Source organism: Hyaena hyaena, unplaced genomic scaffold (assembly GCF_003009895.1).
Source record: "Hyaena hyaena isolate Hyena2069 unplaced genomic scaffold, ASM300989v1 scaffold_772, whole genome shotgun sequence".
NCBI classification, from domain to species: domain Eukaryota; kingdom Metazoa; phylum Chordata; class Mammalia; order Carnivora; family Hyaenidae; genus Hyaena; species Hyaena hyaena.
This window is the reverse complement of record NW_024081404.1, coordinates 606,217-627,702: the sequence shown is the minus strand read 5'-3', so window position 1 is coordinate 627,702 and position 21,486 is coordinate 606,217. Positions and strand designations below refer to the sequence as shown.

Below are 21,486 nucleotides of genomic sequence, written 5' to 3'. Positions count from 1 at the left end.
TCATAACTAAAAATGCTTAATAGTTATAGTAATTACTGTTAAAAACAATATTTTCATTTTATACAGAAAAAAGAAGCCTTTATTCAGTATTTACCAAAAATTTTTTTACACTGCACTTATTCCTCCCTAATAAGTATCAAGTAGGATTAGTACCTCTTTAGAGACAGGAAAAATAGCATAAAGCAAGGCAGTCGTTTATGAGAAGCCTTATCATCAGTCAGAGGCAAATTCCAGGTGTGAAACAAGCTATCTAGGCTTCTAGAACATTACTCATTTTATCAATGACTCCTGGCTTCCATTGTTACAGAACGATTTTTAAGGTACTTTCATAAAATAGAATACAAATAGGAGGGCCACTTGAGTGTCTCGGTCAGTTAAGTTGCTGACTCTTGATTTCAGCTCAGGTCATGATCTCCTGGTTCATGAGACTGAGCCTGCTTGGGATTCTCTCTCTCTCTCTCTCTCTCTCTCTCTCTCTCTGCCCTTCCTCTCTCAAAATATATAAACTTAAAAATACATAAACAGGAAAACATTGGTCCTAACTGAAAAAAGTAGCTCTGAGAGTGTGACAAGGGACAGTTCACTGAAAGAGAAAACCCCTGCAAAGGTCTTTTTTATAGGAGTGGTACTTTAAGAAGGTGGCTGGCAGTCACAACTGCCCTCAGTCCCCCGCTGGTTCTTATAATCACCTGCATTCTCAAAATCACCTAGGGGATTTGTTAAACATAGAAAGCCAGGTCCTACTTCCAGAGTTAGTGACTCCATAGGTCTAGGATGGAGCAGAGAACATGCATTTTCAGCAGTCTCTGATGTCAGGGGGCCACCCTTAAAGAAACAGTGGAGGAGAGCCAGTCCCCCATACCTCAGTGCTGTGAGTTCTTGCCTTCCTAAAACAGGAGGTTTTCCAAGTCTGGGAGACTTTAGGAATCCCCTGGGGGAGAATGTTAAATGGGGTGCCTTCAAAGGCCTCACTCCCAGAGAGCTGGTCAAAAACCTGCACTTCTGATCAGAAACCCCCGTGTTTCTCCTGCTCCATGGATGCACTTTGAGTAAGCCAGGCCTAAGGGCATCCTCCACATGTTTAGAAAAAAAAGAGTAAAAATGGCTGAAAGTATCTGGTCTCACAACTTCTTTGGGCAAAGAGATAGAGCCTATTTACATTTTATCTTTGCTGTTTTGTACGCCGATGCTGACAACTTCTACCTTTGCTTTTTTGGCATTTCGGACAAAGAGTAACACCTAGTCCTAACTATTCTGTCACACTACTTGAGGGCGGGCTGCTAAAGAAGGTATGCAATATCACCGATGGCATAATCCTAGGGAAGCCATGCTTGATTTCCCATCCAGATGAAGACATGCCCATTCCTGCCCTACTTTTATGGACTGAAGAGCATTCCCTCCAAATACAGACATTTTAGTCCTAACCCCAGGACCTCAGAACATGACTGTATTTGGAGATAGGCTCTTTAAAGAGGTAATTAGATTAAAATTAGGGTAGACCCTAATTCCCTGTGACTAATGTCCTTATAAGAATCTTAAATTAGGACAGAGACACAGAGAGAAGACAATGTGAGGACTCAGGGAGATGATGGACATCTAGGAGTCAAGGAGAGAGACCTCAGAAGAAACCAACTCTGCCCACCCCTTGATCTTGAACCTCTTGCCTCTAGAACTGTGAGAAAATAAATTTCTATTGTTCAAGCCAGTCACTCTGCTGTGCATTATCATGGCAGACCCAGCTCACTAATACACCTGCCTATCTCATGTGAGCTCTGCCCTGAGGATCAGTGAGGCTCTGTACTACCTGAGGGCCATACAGGCACCAAACCTGGTTGTTAGATGTAGATGTCTAGCGGGGAGCCATCTGGTCCCTGCCCATGGAGGTTACTGCTTCCAATTGACACATTTATCCAAAGCCCTGATGGGCTGTAGACACCTTTTTTTTTCTTCTCAGTTATGCATTAAAATTTTTTTAAATGTTTATTTTTGAGAGAGAGAGAGAGAGCAGGTGAGGGGCAGAGAGAGAGAGAGAGAGAGAGAGAGGGAGACACAAAATCTGAAGCAGGCTCCAGAAGCAGGCTCCAGGCTCTGAGCTGTCAGCATAGAGCCCAACAGGGGCCTGAACTCATGAACCTTGAGATCATGATCTGAGCTGAAGTCGGACATTTAACAGACGGAGCCACCCAGGTGTCCCTTTAGTTATGTATTTTTGAACATAGACTAGTATTGGGCTAATCCATGTAAGGGTATTTTCACAGCTAATGCTTAATGCTTTTATACATGCCTGAAAGATGAGCATCTCTGAAGGGTTATGGCCCAACTTTAAATACTGAGGTGTTTCCATTTAGGCACAGATGTTGCAGAAAATGCTGTATGTATCTTTAATTCTTATAAAGTGAATCATGTTTTAATTGTACCAAGGGACTCCCATAGTTAAAGGAGCCTTGAAGTGAATCTGTATACAGTGTAAATAATCTCTCACTCTAATTTATTATGCAAGTCTGGATTTTCATAATTATTAAAAAGAAATACATGATCTCGTTTTTATTTTTCTTTTCACGTTTCTTTTTGACATAATTTCAGACTGTACCAAACAAAAAAAAAGTTCCAGGAATACTACAAAGAACTTTCTCCCTGGTCATCTGTGGTTTAAAAAATGCAATGACTTATTTGAACTGCTCTTACTTTTCTGCCTTCAAAATTTCAGCTAAGAGTGGTTTCTATAAAAAATAGTCAATTGATGCAATATGATAATAAACACATCAACAGTAGCAATTCCATAAGTTACTTATCAAAAACCCTCTAAATACCAAGCAAACCCACTCGATGTTTAATGCGGATTACCCACTACTCTTAATCCTGTAAGACAGGTACCATCATTATATCTATTTAATAGATGAGGATACTGAGACAGAGAGAGCTTTAGAATCTTGCCCAAGATCACACAGATAGAAATCTTATAGTGCTGAATGAAAGTCCAACCAACCAGCATCCTGCACCCATGGATTTAAGGCTCATCTTCTAAATCAGGTGGAGGCAAACTAAAGCCTTTTGGCCAAACCAAGCCTAGCACTGTTTTTGTATGGCCTGTGATCTAAGAATGTTTTTTACATTTTTATATGGCTGAAAAACAATCCATAGGATAGGATAATATTTGGTGACAAAGTGAAAAATCACATAAAATTCAAATTTCAGCGTCTATAAAGAAAAGTGTTCTTGGAGTACAGCCACACTTATTCATATTACTTACGGCTGCTTTTATGCTACCAGACAGAGCTGAGCAATTACAAAAGAGACCTTATTGCCCACAAAAGCTAAAATATTCACTCTCCAGACCTTTCCCGGAAAGGTTTGCTGACCCTCATTCTAATGTCCCCTTTCTGTTTGGAAGATATCAATAGTGATTGTCAGGACAGCATTAGCCCCTCCCTGGGAGGCTGTCACTGATCATTTCACAGAATATCATTTTATCCATACTTCCTAAAATTTAACTTCATTTCATTTTTGTTAAAAGCAATCAACCCCAAAAATTTAAAGACAGGTTCTGTGAATGCTTGCCAAAAATTTCTTTCTAATTCATTGTTGTTCAAGACAATAAAAAAATCAACAACAAAAAAAATTGTCCCCTAAGGGAAGGTTAGCAATTTAATCACAATGAAAACAATGGAAATACTTTTCTCTCCGAAGGTATTTGGCCTTTCAGGGTTATGGCCCCTAGTATTTAGGTAAGGGCCACCTGGAGCCTGACTTCTAACATTCTAATGGAGGCTGAATCACTTGGGGACTGTTTGACAATGCATATTCTCATGTAATAGGTCTAGGGTGGGACAGGAGAATCCGCATTTCTAATCAGCTCCCAGGGGATGCCCAGGGGCCACTAACAATAGTAAAATGGTAGGGACTACTTAAGCAAAGTCAGGTACAGCTCTTATTAATGAAAGTAACCATTCAGATGCCACTGAGTTTCAGGTATTGAACCATGTATGCTGTACACACACTATAATTTATTTATTTTTATCCAACCCACAAAGAAAATAAGGCCGAGAGAGAGAGAGAGAGAGAGAGAAAGAGAGAGAGAGAGAGAGAAACAGGACACAAACTGAAATCTAAGAGAGACTGGTGTGACTCCAGAGCGCAGACTCAGTAGCGAAGCTACATCTGCTTATTACTGGTGATCCTCGGTCTTGAGATGTTTAAACATCATCTCCAACAGTGGGGTGATAAATATCACCAATCTACCCCATGTGCACTAAAGCCACATCAAACAGTTCCATGGTTGCCTTCTGGCTGGAAATATCTGACTCTTCCAGGCTAAAAATATTTGCTAGAACCTCATGATCATGTTTAAGAATCTGTGATAGGGTTTTAAATCCAACCAAGGAAGCCTCTGGGCAGGATGTATCTTCTGTAGATAAAAAAAAAATCCCACTTGCAAGATCACCATAAGACAGGGCAGAAAGAAACACAGAAGGTTGAAAAACAGTGAACTCTCAAGGTCTCACAGTGCAGCTGAAAAGGCATGAGCTCTGAGAACTTTAACACTTTGTTTTGTGTTGTAGCCTCACTAACTGTAAGTTTCTTTGACCTTCGGCAAGTCATTTAACATCCCAGACTTGGTTTTCACATCTGTGAAATAGGGACAAAAAAAGTCTACTTCATTGAGAACTGTAAGGATCAGAACTGCTACACAGAAGAGCTTGACAAATCCTGAATAAGTGATCTCAGTAATAACAATTATATTGAATAACATAAAGAACATATAATAATAGTATTATTATTATTATCTTGAATCCCAAAATATGGCACTTTGAGACTACTTTTGTTCCGTTGTTCCTTGAAGAACAGTAGCTGCTGAGCTCTTGGGTTTGTCCTCCGATATAATGTTTAATATAACAGAATTAATGGAGAACGTTTTAAGTTTGGGAACTAATCGCCAACATTTACACTGGGCAGGTTTCATCTCACAAGACAGGTGCCTGGCTTCTCTTGAGGACTCAGGAAATGGGGCCATATGGGTGTGGACCCCATATCCCCTTGTGGCAGGGCCTTGAAGGGTGATGGGGAGAGAACATGCCTCCCTGGAACTGAGATGTGTCCTTTACAACTACATTTATTTTGCATCTCGTAAAGACATATTAGCTTTGTAATCTATTTAGTAATCTATTAATTAGTAATCTATTATTAGTAATCTAAAGTATTATTTAGTAATCTAGTATGAAGAAAACAAATGAGAAATTGCACTTGGGCTAAAATCTGTGGAGTTTACAAGTCTCTGCAAAGAACCCAGACTGCCTTTCAGTCTCTCTCTATCTCTCTCTTTTTCTCTCTTCCTCTCCCCTGCCATCCTCTTTCTTTCTTCTTCCTAGGGACAAGAACCTCGGAGATGCTGCAGAAGTCCCTAAGAGCCTCTGGATGGCTTTCCTTTGGGACTCCTCTTTTATTTCACTTTCTAGTACGGAGCTGTATTTATATAGGAGGAATCAGAAATATTTGTGGAATGGGGGTAGAGATTCACTGGAGTCCCCTTCCTATCCTAGATTAGGTTTAAATCCTGACCCTACTCTCAGATAATATACTTCCACTTTGAATCTCCTAAAGAGTAATCAGATACATTTGTCTAAACATGCCTCCCACACCACAAACACTCGCATGCACACCAGTGGGCTGAAAGCAAATAGAGTATTTCAGCTGGTAAAAATGGTTTTCAAAAATGACAGAAAATTAATATAGAAGGTCTTTACAATATCATATGCCTATCAAACAAACACTAGAAACTCACAAATAGACTCATCTTTTTTTCCTCCCAGAGGAAATACTGGGGTGTTCCTATTTTCAAAACGACACTGAGTTTAATATAATGGTTAGCATACATCGACTAACCTCTGTGCTAGGTTTAAATGTATAACCCATTAACTAATTTAATCTCCTCCAAAAAATGAAAAAAAAAATAAATAAACAGCCTTTGGCATTATTCTCTGAATAATCCTTGTTCAGGCTTCGTAATGGTATACCGTTTAATGAAAAACTCATTAGATTGTAGCATACGGCATAATTAATTCTGCCTGATTCTTTTGGTGTAAACAGCTAAGGCAGATGTTGAGTTCCATTTTCCACTGGCTTTATTAATTTTTCATAAACCAATATTTCAACTGTAATGGGTTGTAACAGGTCCACAGAAGTTCTAGAAATGCATTAACTGTCACCCACATAGTTAATTTAAGTAGGACTTTGCTATTTGTGTTGTTGATTCTTCAACACTACATTTTTAAAAGATGGCTTCAATTGATGCTTGGAGAACGATTATCTACATATAATTAACATACAGGGTATTAAACAATATTTGGCAAATTTGTCTTTATATACAACTTAATTGGTCAGGCTAATAACACTGAACTATTAATTTTTACAAGAATGCAAAAAGTAGGAAGCACCAAAAAAAACCTAAGTGGTTTATAATTGAATGGCAACACAAGTTAAAACATTTTTAAAAAGTGGAATCATGTCATTTGTAAAGTCTGCTGATTTGCCTTCCTAGAAAGAGATTGGGACAAAACCAGAAAACAGGTTTTATAAGAACCTTGGTGCTAGGCGCTGGTTTAGTAATCCTGGGGTCCGACTGGAGTGCATTCTCTACCATGGCTGAGAAGTTGCTGATTCGGTATAACTTCTTTTCAGTCTTTTAGGGCTTGGTTCACATATTTCTAATAGTCCTCACGATAAGACTATTATTTATTTCAAGTGTAGAAAGGAGTGCTAACTCATCACTGGGTGTTCTTGTTTGTTGTATTTTATGTTTTGATTATACTTTTTATCAGAGTTTTCAATGGTTCCTTGCCACTCAAAGGACAGATTCCCGAATCCACATTCCTTTTATATAGCACTGTCAGGGCTTTTGCAACTTTTCTCTAGAAGGTACCCTCTGTATTTCTCAGCTTTCGGGGGAAACCTGATTTTGCCTCAGAAATTTCTATATCCAGTGAAGACCAAGCACCTGTAGTTTTTTTTTTCTTTTTTCTTTTTCCTATCACTTCTCAATGGATTCTGCAGATAAAGGCTGAGAAACTCCTCGGGTCCTACAATACTCCTAGCTCATCCCCTACACACATCTGTCTTCACGGGCTTTGCAGGGGAACTCTTCCTTATCCTTCAAAACCCAATGAATATCTCCTCTCTAGCTCCTAATGCAGAGAGCGTTGTTCTTTTTTCAGTGTTCTGGTGGGTAGGCATCAATATTTGTTATAGATTGAATTTATCTTTCTGCATCCTTCAATGCTCCAAGGAATTCCAGAGGGAAGAGGGGCTCCCCCAGTGCTTACCACGGTGCCTGGCAATTCACAGGCCTTCAGTAGTGTAATTCTGCCCGCCCACACAGAAGAACATATTCACTAGCTGGCCCTTTACCGAAGAAACTTGCAGACCCCTTCTCTAAGTGAAAAGCCACATATTTCCCTCCTCTTTCATAACTAAATCCAGCTTGATCTTTTCTCCTAGAACCAACATATACAGTGGTATGTCTCATACCATCTTCCTCCTCCTCACCACTACATTCATAACCTTCTATATTATGAGCTCTATATTCTTTTTTTTTTTTTAATGTTTTATTTATTTCTAGGAGAGAGAGAGAGAGAGAGTGACAGCGTGAGCAGGGGAGGGCCAGAGAGAGAGGGAGTCGCAGAATCTGAAACAGGCTCCAGGCTCTGAGCTGGCAGTCAGCACAGAGCCCGACGGGGGGGGCTCGAACCCACGAACCGTGAGATCATGACCTGAGCCGAAGTTGGATGCTTAACCGACTGAGCCACCCAGGCGCCCCAATGAGCTCTATATTCTGAGCTTGTGTTCACCTTCTTCTTCTCCTCCCCTTCCCTCTTGCTCTCCTCCTTCTCCTCCTCTGCTTCCTTCTTTTTCTTTCTCTTCCTCCTCTTCCTCTTGGGTCTTCTTTCTCTTCTTGTTCTTCTCTTCCTCCTTCCCCTCGCCATCTCCTCCTCCTCCTCCTCCTCCTCCCCTTCCTTCTGTTGTGTAGGAAAGGGTTAACTCCACAGGTCTGGGCTGCTCCAACCCCGCACATTCCCCACAGGATGCTTGTCTTCAGGGCTGGCACTTGGACAGCTCCTGGTAGATGAATTCTAATCCCTTAGAATATTCTACCTGATAAAACGGAGGCCTTGGGCCATACAGTACCAGTTTGACAAGATAAGATAGTTTATGGTAGCAATGTGATTTATGGTCAATACTTCCTTTTGCTCTTTGGGCTATGATTTGAGTAGCTGAGGTCAGTCACATGGGGGCTCCACATCTATGAGACTGCCTCCCAGGAAGTGAGCTGACACCCAGCTGATGACACTTTGTGTTGTCAGACACCACTGCAGGGAAAGTTAAGCACATTGTGCGCTTCTGCTGGAAAGGTGTGCCCAGAGCCTTTGCTGATTAAAAACAATTTTTTTAATGCATATTCGTTTTTGAGAGAGAGAGAGAGAGAGAATGAGAATGAGTGAGGGAGGGAGGGGCAAAGAGAGGGAGACACAGAATCCAAAGCAGGCTGAATGGTCACAGAGCCTGATGTGGGGCTTGAATCCACAAATTGTAAGATCGTGACCTGAGCCAAAGTCAGATGCTTTGGGTGACTGAGTCACCCAGACGCCCCTTCCTTTGCTGATTATTAATCTGTATCCTTTCAAAATAAGTCAGAACTGTGACTAAACAGCCTTGCTGAGTCCTATGAGCACATCTAATGAAATACCGAGCCTGAGGATGGTCCTGTGGCCCCTGACACAGCTCTGCAGCATACAATGAAGCTTTATGTTTTTCCCTTCCAGATTCAAAAATCACAGAGTAATGCCCAGAAGAGGAAACAACTGGATGAACGTCTCTCCTGGACTGTCACTGATGACTACAGATGCTTATCCATCTTTAGCAGGAGCTATTGGTAGGACTTGGGAAAGGTATTTGGTGCACATGTGACACGTTTACTAATGTGCTTCTGTCAGGACAGTGGTTCTCAACCTCAGCAACATCAACATTTTAGACCAGATCATTCTTTGTGGCAGTGGCTGTCCTATGCATGGAGGGATGTTTTGCAGCATCCTTGGACTCCACCTCCAAGATGCCAGGAGTGAACACCCCATGTCCTCCCCCTCCCCAAGATGTGACCATGAAAACTGTCTCCTGAAATTGCCCAATTCCTCTGGTGGGTAAAATTACTCCCAGTTAAAAACCATTAATCCAAGATATTGGATTAACTAAAGTATGTGGGGGAGGTAATGTGTAATAAAATGGAATGGGCTCTGGAACCACAGAGATTTGGCTTTGGATCCAGCTTTTTTAAGTTGTGAAGTCACCAATCTTGTGCAATATAACGTCACTAGATTTCTAATTTATCTGCAAAATGAAGGAAATGGACACGTTTGCTCCAAAATTGTAATCTCTGTAAACATATGTGGAGTTCCCAACATGGAGTCTGGCATGCAGCAAGTAATACTACGTGCACAGATATTTTTATTCATCTTCACTATATTCTATGACCTCTGGGACAGAAGACAAGGCAGGCATGTCCTGGTCTGATCCTACTGAGTAAGCTGCACAACAAGGTGGAAAACATAGGCTCTGAGGTCAGAAAAAAGACCTTTATATAAGAAACCGGTTTGCTTACATACTAGTTCTGTGATACAAGGAATGACATAAACTCTCTAGGAAGGTGTAGTTTCATAATTTCCATATTGAAGAGAATGCTGTAACATTTTTCTGAGGATCTGAGGAGAGGCAGAGTGTTTTGCATGGTGTCTGGCTCAGGTCAGTGTCCAGAGTGGCTTATTTATTATTGATGATGTTTTGGGTTGCTCCTCTTTGGACGATGACAGCCCAGAACTTTCCCTTTGAAACAGATCCAGAGCCAAACAGGCGAACCTCGTCTTCCTCTCATGGTGCAGAGGTGGGGCTTCTCCTACGAGAGTCCTGTCACTTCCTGCTTGGGGGAGCTGTTCTTGTGCAACAGAATGGGAACTATTTTTATTGAGGAAGTGTAGTTCTGAGCACATAATCCAGTTCTGATCTTATTTGAAGATCAAATCCCCCAAAGGTTCCATCCACGCTGAGCTGCATTCCTTTCGTGGGGCAGGGAAGGGGACACAGATAAAAACTAAGGCCTAATGTGCGCAGAGATGGAGTGAAATCTGATAAGGCAGATGGGGAAAGGGGAAGAGAGAAGGCAAGTGAATTACAACCAAAAGGGGAGGCAAAGGTAAACAGATGTACGAGATAAAGTCTGTGAAGTGGAACATTTCTAGGCTGAAAATCCTTTGCTTGGGGACTTCAATCTGGACTCTTCTGTTTCAGTTCACTGAAGTGCACTGCATTTGAATCTGGCAGATGTGTAAATTATACAGAACACTGCAGAGGCAAAGGTCACTGTTCATGAGGCGCCGTTGCTCTGAGTCTGGTTGATGCTGGTCCTCAGGGCGGATGTGGGCAGTGTTAGAGCCACGAGGGATGCCTGAATGGTTGCTGCTTTCAGGGGCTCCAAGTGGCAACAGGCACCTTTCAGACCCACATCACGTTCTTTCTGGATGCTAAGGTAGTCATCCCAAATGCATACGCTGTACCCAGGATTTGGGTACATCATTCCAAGCCCAACCCAAGTCTTGGATAGTGGCCAATAAAAGGAAGGAAGCCTGTGTCAGGGACCCCAGTTATAACAGGTTCTGACAGTCTTACTTTTTTTTTTTTTTTCAGATGCTATTGTATCCAAATTGCAGGAGGGGAATTGGAAAGAAGTTCATCCAAAAGTGCAGCTAAAGGTCATTCTCTTAACTAAAATGGACTACATGAAGTGAAATGGGGGGAGCAACTAGGGGGAGACCTTTATCTACCTTCTTTTGACTCAATTCTTATATGAATCATGGTTCACAGTGGCCAAAAGCCCATAGAAAACCAATACCTTTGTACGGGTAATCCAAGGTCAAATACAGCTGCCCTTTCAAGATAAGCAATCACAGAGTGCTACATCCATCCTCTTCATTTTTAAACTTCATATTGAGATCTCAATCCACTTTCCCATCATCTAGCCTGGTATCAAGACATGTGGTCTGTGGGCAGGTTTTTTACCGATGTGGACATAAGCAACCTAGGTAACTGGTGATCACACTAATCTCCTATATTTTGATTTTACTTTACAGCCTATAAAGTTCTTTTCCACTCATTATCTTATCTGATCCTCCCTATAACCCCAGGATAACCTAGTTTTGAGACCTGACCACCTTTCAACTGTGACTTTGCAGCCAAGCCTGCTTCTTTTAGTACTTTCCCCCCTACTCTTGAAACCAGAAACGTTTATTTTTAGGAGGAATATCCAATTAAGGACCCCTTCCTATTCCCCCTTTCAAAAAAAAAAGAAGAGAAAACTGCTAATACAATAGTATTGCCAGAAGACAGTTAATCACTTTCTTCAAGGTTTACAAGTCGATTTACCCTACATCTCTCTATCTTTGACTTTAATTGTGTGTTTGTTGTCATTGGGACCTAACTATATCTCAGATTTGCATTGCATTGGTAGATCTTTTCCTTTCCCTATTGATCATGACTCGTGGAGTAATTTAACTCAATTCCAATTTTCCTTTGCAGGCGGGGTGCACAAACTCACATCCACGGAAGTGAGTTATGTGTGTTCAAGTGGTGCATCTTATGAATCTTGTTAAGCTTTGCCGCCTTATAGCCTCACTGATGGAATATTTAATCACAGAAATGAGTTGGCAGATATGATATACAGTATGAGTGAGCTTCACAGCCATCCTACCAGCAATTGAGAAATGGATGAATTTGCCATTTGTCAGTACCACGTCGACAACTGTGTATAACCTTCTGTTATTTATTTTTATTTTGTTTTACTTATGTATGAAGATTAAAGGTGCTTGCTTTCGATCAACAGTTTTGTTGGCCAGGTATCATGATTCTCTGTAAAAGGCACCACTGTTTTTAATCTTTTTATTAGATAGCAATGGAACAGCTCACAATGATGGGGGAACCCCTTGTGAGGCCTCCTCATTGAGATTATTAGAAACACTATTTCTAATTATATTAAGTAACTTGAAGCATTCTACTGGGAACAGATATTTGCACGTAGTGTACTTTGATTTAATGCCTTCAATTTTTTTAGAAGTCTAAAATGGAATGGTCTTAGGTGTTGGCTAAAGTCTTTGAGACCTACCTGGACATTTTTTAAATTGACTTATCAATCATCCATCTTAAAAATAAGCCCCAAGGAGCCTGAAGATGATTAGATATAGGCAAACTAATCAATGCCTTGCAGCTTTGTAGGGAAACATCCCCCTGACTTTGGAGGAGGTTCATAGGTATACGCTGATTTATGCACACCTGCTTCTGAAGACAAGTACTGGATGGAGCATTCTTCCAGGTAGGACTTGGTAAGAATTCAGAAAAACCGCTTGAAATGAAAGACCTTTCATAACAGCTTTCTAAATGCCTCCCCTGGAATGTGTGCGTGAGGGAGAGTGCACGTCATAATTTATCAAAGCAAATTAATACTGTTCAGCCAGTAATTAAAGATCCTCATTAAGAGGTGCTTCTGCCCTCTCCACCCCCACCCCACGTTAGCAATAAAAATGCACTCAGGGCGTCAAGAGGTTATATACGAAAATCAATAACCTGCCATTTTATAATTAAAGAGAAAATAAATGTTAGGGAAAAGTCCACTAAATTAGGAAAATTACCTTTAGGAGAGATTGAAAATATTGATTTTAATTTACAAAATATGTGAACTTTTCATGCCCCGTTCTGAGAGACAATTGGAGGCTGGGTTGTTAATTCTGCATAAGCTTCAGAAAATCAATAATTATACTATGGGAATATGATGATATTTGTCATTAACACAAAATCTTATATAGAGAAATGCCTAATAAGTCTGGCTTTCTATCTCAGGCAGATGCAGGGCTGGCCTGCTAAATATCCACAGCAAATCAATGACAAGGTCTTCATTTCAGCTGTGAGGCACACTGGAAATTGCAAGACAAAACCAGACTATATGTTTACAGTTGGGGGAAATTCAAAAAACCCCCTAAATCCTTAACCATGGATATTCAAATGGATGCCATTAGTAAGTATACTTGCAAAGGGAAATGAATACATGCTATATTCATATTTGCATCTATGTATTCCATCCACATAGGGGCGTGTAACTTTTGATTTATGCTAGTTGTTTTCTTAGTGTTTATGGGTCTTCAAATATTTCAAAGGCATCGTTCTGCAGTGTTGGATTTGCAGCCACAGCTCCCCACATTTCTGAATATCAGGAACTCTACTGACCTCCATATACACATCACATAGGCAAAAGGAGAAACCTTTTGATTAAGGATACCCCAGGTATTAGCAACACTAACATGCATATACAGATTTCTCAAGTAACACTTACTTATTCATGCCCCATTTTTTTAGATTTAAGTTTATTGGAGCATCTTATAGAAATAATTATTTGGTTGTCCAGATTCCTTAAAAACGGCCCCTGACAGAACCATTTAATCATCTGTATATGGAGGAGATGGTGGCGGTGGGGGTTGGAATACTCCAAGGTTATTATCTTATTCCTCTTATTCCTTATCCCTATTCTTCTTTAACTGGACTGGTTTGGACACAGAGCAGTAGTAGTCTTATCTACCATCATGGCCAGAGTCAATAAGAAGTATGACCTCTCATATTCACAAAAAAATAAAGAAGCTGTGTAAGCTGGTTATAAAGAACCCAGGCTCTTGGTTTTAGAGTCTAGGTAGCTTCCTACCCGCTTGAAATCTTAGCTCTTCCTATCCGCTTGAAATCTGCACCATCAACACAGAGCCTGATATGGTGCTCAAACTCACAAACTGTAAGATCATGACCTGAGCTGAGATCAAGAGTCAGATGCTTAACCAACTAAGCCATCCAGGTGCCCTTATATTCTACGTACTTAGTTTTCTCAGTTGGAAAACTGCCGTGAGGATTTAACATTAATTAAGGTAAAGTGCTTGGAACAGTGCCTGACCACAGATAATATTAAAGCAAATATTAATCTTTATTGTAACTTGCTTGTACCCACTGGCTCCATGATGTAACTTCTGAGGCTGGGCTAAGGGCTAATCTGAACAGCTGTTCTAATGTTCTAACAGTCATGCAGACTAATTTATTCTTGTATACACAAGTCAGTTTGAATGTATTCTGCTGTTATAATATCCTCATCAATACCCACAGATATGCCCAGAGGGTTGAAATCTCTTCTGAAGAAGAGGTTTGGTATTATTTTGGTTGCCTGGGTCAGAGGACCAGCAACATGGACTTCCTCTCCCAATCCCAAGTCACACCTCAGAGGACTTCTTGCTTCTTGTTCCCAACTCATTATTCTGGGGAGAAACTGCATGTAGCCATGTGTACACACTTGTAGAGAATCTTCCACCTCGTTGGTCCAACTACCCCATTTCATTGCCTACACAGATGCACGCAAGCTGCTACCCGGCTTTCTCCATGCCCTTTTGAAGGATGTCATTTCTGTACAGCTTGGACAAGGGTGTGCTCCCTGCAATACCTCTGCCTGCAAACAGACGGTCTTGCCCCTGATCCCAGAAATTAACTTCCCTGAAATGAACACGATGAGAACAGAAAGGGCTAGTCCTCTCACGTATTAAGAAAAGACTCTCTTAGTTCAGCAGTATACTCAGAATTCAGTACGATCCATTCTCCGTTAGTTTTCCCCTATGCACAGAGGTGGAACATTCATTTATTTACTTTCATTTGCCCAGTGTTTATGTGGCGCTGGCTACACACCAAACACTCTTCACATATTAACCCATTTAATTCTAATAAACACCTGTAGGTTTGTTACTATTACCATCTTCCATTTACCAGAAGACACTAAGGCACAGAGAGGTTAAGTAACTTGCCTAGAGTCACACAGCTGGCCAGGATTTAACCTGGGCTGTCTGAGTACAGTGTTTATGTTCCTCGCCTTTCTAAATATCCTCTCAGGGGGTGGGTTCCACCACATAATCGTTGAAAAGCCTTAACCGCTAAGGTTTTCCTCCCCTATAAGAGTCAACACAGCTACTTCACAGGCATAGAGCCGTTGGACCTCACCTAGGTTGTGGTGAAAACCACACGTGAAGAATAAACATTGCCTACCTAACATCCAGAACTCACTTATCATGTTGGGCTTTCCCAGATTTACCATTTTTTTTCTTTGTCAAGTTGGTTACTCTGCTGGAGCAGCTATCCGAACATCCTATATTCCTCTATCATGCACTAGGGCTGATCTAGGATCAGAAAAATGACAGAAGGCATCCCAGAAGAAACGAAGCAAGGGGGAGGACTTACCATCAAGAGATCACTAAATGAGTGGATCTAGACCAGCAGGTCGTTTATTTGCCCTTATTAAAGAGCAAGGGCCCCATCTAAGAAAATTCTTTTCAATACCCGTGTGGCAACTCTACTAAAATTCGACAGGGTTAAATGCAGCCTTGATAATGACCAAGAGGATAACAGGCAGAAGTAACAGGCCAAACAGAGCCACATTCTCAGCCACTGCTGCTTCTGGGTTATTCTCTCCCAAAATGTGGTGACCAAGTTTTTGACACGGATTTCCTAATCAACTGGTAGTTGGCGGGTTAGCAGGGAAGGGGCGAGGGGAGAGACTGGCCTCGGAAAGGCAGAGCACTGAGGAATGGGATTGCTACCGAATCCAGTTAATGGAGATAGAAAGACCACTTTGTTTTTTTCTCATTTTCTAAATAATCCTTCTCTTGGCAATTTCAACTCACTGCCACATTATTGGAATGAGTTAGCCAACCCTCTGCTTTGCCAGGAAAAAAAAAATGTGACCCCACGTGGAAATGTATGGATAAAAAACCCATGAAGGCATACTGAATAAAAATGTCCATGACCAGCTGCACATTTGTTCAATATGCCCTTGAACAAAGTCTCGATGCTTTTTTGAGACAGCAAAATCCATGTAAAATGTCACAAGGAGCAGGGTCTCCGGGCATACCCTGCAGTGTGACGCATGTATGTGATCCCCCTTTATTTTTTAAAGGGTGTTAAACACTTTTGGTTTTGCTTTAGAAAAAAAAAATCCCTCAGAACTTCTGAGGAGAAGGGTTTTACGGTTCAGATTATTTTATGAAATCTATTCTCTACTGGCAGGCAAAACACAGAGAACAAACGAGGAAGAAGTCATGCACAGAGGAACTTTTTACCTGCATAGAATTCGGGGCTGTAGACCGCACCCACAACTGGATTCAATTTCCAGCCTTAAAACAAATACACAAAAACATGATTATCACATTGGATTCAACAACTCATATCATCGCAAGAGAACAAATCAAATGGGGTGGTGTACTTTTTTAAAAATTTTATATCCAGAGGATATATAGTCTGGGAATGCATAAAAATGATTTGGAACCTTACCTAGAAAGGTAGATTTATGCCTTTCTTTGATTGGCTGCCAATACAAGTTAATAGTATGGAAACTATTGACCGGCTACAGGTGAACTTTTTGAAAATCATGTGGTGATTAATTTTCTCCCACGCTAATATTCTCTAGAACCACTATAATAATTTCAAATTTTCTGTCTTCTTTCATGGATCACTGCTAGGTAATCTGTCATATGCCCCTTTGCATTCAATTCCCCCAAATTTGAAAGCTCACATAAACAGAATTCTTTGCGGAAACATATTCTGATAATTGTCATTCCTAATTATGACCCAGAGAATTCCGAAGTGCTTTTTACATCCCAAAGAAAATGACATTTATCCACTAGAGATTAAGTGTGGAATACATTTCGGCGTATTGAGGAACCATAAAAATTCTTAATCAATGCATGATATCTAAGGTAACTTTCAAACAACCTGTATATAAAAGGAACAGAATCCTGTAATTTTCCCAGTGTTCTGGATGGAGCATTTTCTGTCAAATGAATCCTGGCCCCTTAGGAACTTTTACTCAAGAAAAGAACATACAAGAATATTTGCAAATCGAGAAGCTATGCACATTACACACCCACTGGGCACCATTTAGGGAACAACCTCCAAAGAATGGTCACATTTTAGGGTTTGGTGATCATTTCCTCTCCTGCTGCTAAGTGTTTATGAAAACATCCATTAAATAGAATTCCTGAAAGACAAAGAAGGACAGGTGTGCTGCCTTTTGTGTAAAACTCTGTGTCCTTGGGCTGATGGTAAAACACCCAAGGTCCTTTAACAAATGCTCCTGAGAAAAGGCAATGGTGAAAGTTGGGATGTGAGAGAAGGTATTTCTGATATGGGAGCTCTTCCCAGATGGAGAAGCATGACATCCTATTATCTGACCTAAGTGATGCACCTTTAAGAAGAGCCAAGAGGTAGCCACAATCTACTGATCCCTTAAGGAACACACAGGCTCAGTATCTCAAAAGACAGGCCCCTGGATGGACCAAAGAACTTTCTAGAACTTTCCAAGAATTTTCTGTTTCTAAGAACTTTCATCCAACTTGTATAAGCTAGCAACTTTACAGCCCCCAGGATGGTCTTAGGATAGGATTTTTCAAAGTCTATGCTTGCATACCTGGGAGGCTTATTAATGGAAATGTCTGGCCCCATTTTTACCAGAAAGAGACATAAAATTCTGAGATGTGTTGCCCCAATGGTTTCTGAAACTTCACACTGACACCTTCCTCTCTTATATTAACCACATCTTGTCATATAGGCATTTCTATAGTGATATAAAAATAAAAATTATCTGGCACATTTCAGAAAATGTGTTTTATGAATGTGGAAAATGACTTCAGTGTGACCAACTTAAATTCCACTACTTCCTAAAAAAGAAAATACCCAATTTCTGGGGACATGAGAACTAATGTCCACATTTCAAGTCCTTGGAACCAAGCCAAAATAGAGCAAACTGGTAAAATTAAAACTACAGGATTATGTTAACGTATTTAATGTTTTCCTTCCCTAGTCCTTCACAGAAATCTACATTTGTGAAAGAAGTATATAAGGACCCATACTAAATGAATAATTAAGTTATGAATTTATTACTCTTTTTCTTCATCCCTTTGCTCCCCATCTTACACCCTGCTCATGTCCCTACCTTTTCCAGATAGGGGAGACAGGGTCTTTTTGTTATTAGTGAAGTAAAATTTTGTTTCTTGTATATGTACTTAGGAGGTCCCTTAAATAATTCCTTTTGCACACAGGCCTGTGACACACCATTCAGTGAATGTTGATCCATGATTAATTTTGATAGAACTCCCAAAGATTGTAGGTTATGCCAATGGCATTTCATTTTCTCAAAGAAACAAATTTCTCAGAGGTATCTAAGACTATCTTAAATCATGTTTCTCTCTCTGCCTTTATCTTCCTCATTTCCTTGAAGCCTTCTGTGTATCTATATATGTATCAATGTATCTATCCACCTACCTATCTATACATCCATTGATCCATCCATCCATCCATCCAACATCATTTATCTCTATCCTCCTTCTTTCTCCCTCATCTATCTGTCTGTCTGTCTGTCTGTCTGTCTGTCTATCTATCTATCTATCAATTGATCAGCTCTTGACAAAGTTGACCTGATGTTATTTAGGCCTCCAGTGTCTCTCCAGGGCAGGCTACTTAATGCCACTATCTATCTATTACCTACTAGTTTAACAAGTCTATTCGTAGAAAATTTCATTCAATATATAAACAACATTCTCTCTCATCAGGAGATACATGCCATCTCTTGTCTGCTGCAAGTATTCTTTGAGAGAGGTAACTGATAGGGTCTCCTTCACAAGAAACCAGCTTGGAATCTGTGAGCTGCAAAATGAAATGTCATGGGAACACCAGTGCAGGTTTTTCCAGCTCCCTGTCACTGGTCCTTCTTCCTAAATGATGCTGTTCTGCTTCCACTGTAGGGAAAACAAAGGCCTTTCTGATCCATACCAAAGGCATGGTAACTCCACTTCTCACCTCCCTGCTCCCCTGCAGCCGGCTCCTTACCAAGTCTCCTCATGTCAGCAAATGACACCTCTATCCACTTGGTTCCTTAAAACAAAATTCCTGGGGCACCTGGGTGGCTCAGTCGGTTAAGCGTCCAACTTCGGCTCAGGTCATGTTCTCACAGTTTGTGGGTTCGAGTCCCGTGTCAGCCTCTGTGCTGACAGCTAGTTCAGAGCCTGGGGCCTGTTTAGATTCTGTATCTCCCCCTCTCTCTGGCCCTCCCCTGCTTATGCTGTCTCTCTCTCTCTCTCTCTCAGAAATAAAAACATTAAAAAACCCCAAAATTCTTGATAATTTCTTGTCTCCTTACCCTCCTATCCCTCGTACAATCCACCAGAAGATCCTATTGGTTAGACTCTGAAAAGATGTGTCCATGCTCTCAACTTTCATCCCTCTCCAATGCCACCATCCCAGCCAGGACACATTTGTTTCTTGCCTGGATGACACCACAGCAACCACGTCCTAACATGCTCCATCTCCTCCCACCCCTTCTCTTCTTGTTCCTCTTTGCATGCATTCTATTCCTAGTGGCCAAACCCATTTTAACAAGTAGATCAGATATATCATTCTGCTACTCAAAATTCAGTATCTTCCTTCTGAACTTAAGAGAACACAAATTCTAACCTTGACCCACAAGCCCACCCAACCTAACCTCTGTCCGTTTATTTCATAGCACAGTTCCCTTCTCTCTACACCACAGGGACACTGTTGTGGTTTTAAATCTTTATAAAACCACCCAAGATCATTCTAGATCAATGTAGGTCATTCTACATTATATCCACTGCTCCCTGTGCTTGGAGAACTCTCCCCAGCTCCTGACAAAGTTGACCTGATGTTATGTGGGTCTCTGGGGTCTTCCCAGGGCAGACTACTCAATGCCACCTCCTCCCCCTTCAGCTACACCCCGATTCAATTTCCAGTTTTGTTTTCTGCACAGCTGTTAATACTACGTGGGTTCACCTTTTTGTTTTTCTTTGATTGTTCTTAATTGTTTTCATAACCACTCTCTTTCATTAAAATTAATGGTAAATGAAAAGGACTGCTGTCCAATGTGAATGCCTGGCACCTAAAATTGCACTTGGCAAACAGTTGGTTCTCCATAAATATTTACTTAAGTTTTGCTCTAAAGGAACAGAAGGAATAGGAAGCTTTTTCTAATAGACTCATTCCCTTTTAGCAAGGATTCTATCTCCTCCTAACCTTCAATGACCTGCTTCCTGATATACATCTAATAAAGAAGGACCCTGTTAGTGGTGACTGTCTTCAAGGCAGAGGAAATAAGAATACAGACCTTGAGAATCACCCCTGCTCAGACTTACAAAGCTCATGCAGGCTTATGTAAATGTATGCAAATTCTATGCAAATAGCCTCCCAGTCCCTGTGACTCCTTCTAGTACCTGGAAGAGACCCTTGGGATAACCCTGCTGGAGACTGGAGCCTGCACTGTCAGGAAGATGGACAGAATGATCCTGGTTTTAAGTTCTCAGGCAGTCTGTACATCCTCAGGCCTTGCAAATTCAGAGATTTTGATCAAGGACATTAAACCGAACAATGAGGCTTACAACAAAAGAGAACAGCTGATAAAGCCCACTGCTCCCAGCCTCACAGGGGCCCCCATGCAAGAAGGCAATGGAGCAGAGACCAGACACAGAAGCTGTGTAGACAGACCCCTCTGTGGCTGGGCCTCAAGGGGCTACATCTAAATCAGTAGCCCCCTCCTCAAATTTTGCTTCTGAAAGGTCATCTGCCAGCCTGTGGTAGAAAAACACTTCCCAAGCTCCCCCGGTGTTAACTACGGCTGTATTAGGTGTTAAAAGGCAAGTCTGAATGTGTACACAAAATATCTACCCATGTCTTCTTTAGGGCTTTGCAGGGCTGGATATCAAAGAAACACATTCAAGAAAGTACCCTTAAATACGCCTTAGGGGTTTCCAAAACTGTTCCAATGCTTTCTAAAGACATTAACTGAAGATGCCAGGGACCTGGTAGTTGAAATGGTGCATGAGACAACACCCAAAATGACAAGTTAGTTGCACACCGTCTTTGCTTCACTCACTATTGTTTTCTGCAACATATATTCATTGCCAACATTTAGATTTCACTAAGATACAGGATTTCTTGTTTTCTTGAAAGCATAGTAGAAATAACCAATTTTTGATTAAGAATCGCACATGGACCAATTTTCTGGAAGTGACCAGGGACCACTCCACTTAACCTGCAGTTAGCCACAGACACCGCTGCTCCATATTATATGTCTGGCTTGGAGGCCAAATGTTAACTATCTTTTATTGTTATCTTGTCCTGTTTTTTCTTCTAGTAGAAACATATTTTGCTTTTCCCAGTATGAAAATGAAAGTGCAAAAAGAATGTGAGTCTTTCAGACCATCCCTGCTCATCTATTTTACCTGTCTGCCTCTGTTGGCATCTGAATATTTGATCCTTAAGTTATTATGTCTATCAGCAAATTCAACTTACTATCTTCAGCCAAAAAAAAAAAAAAAA

General features: G+C 40.9%; 1 protein-coding gene across 9 annotated transcripts in view; it reads right to left on the bottom strand.

The window, feature by feature from the left end:
- Positions 1-21,486, bottom strand: part of RBFOX1 (RNA binding fox-1 homolog 1) — a 620,770-nt gene that overhangs the window by 83,448 nt on the left and 515,836 nt on the right. For all 9 annotated transcript variants that reach the window (XM_039218656.1, XM_039218661.1, XM_039218662.1 and 6 more), the window contains exon 8: positions 16,221-16,274. In XM_039218656.1, coding sequence (XP_039074587.1) covers positions 16,221-16,274 — 54 coding nt within the window. The remainder of the gene's footprint in view (positions 1-16,220; positions 16,275-21,486) is intronic.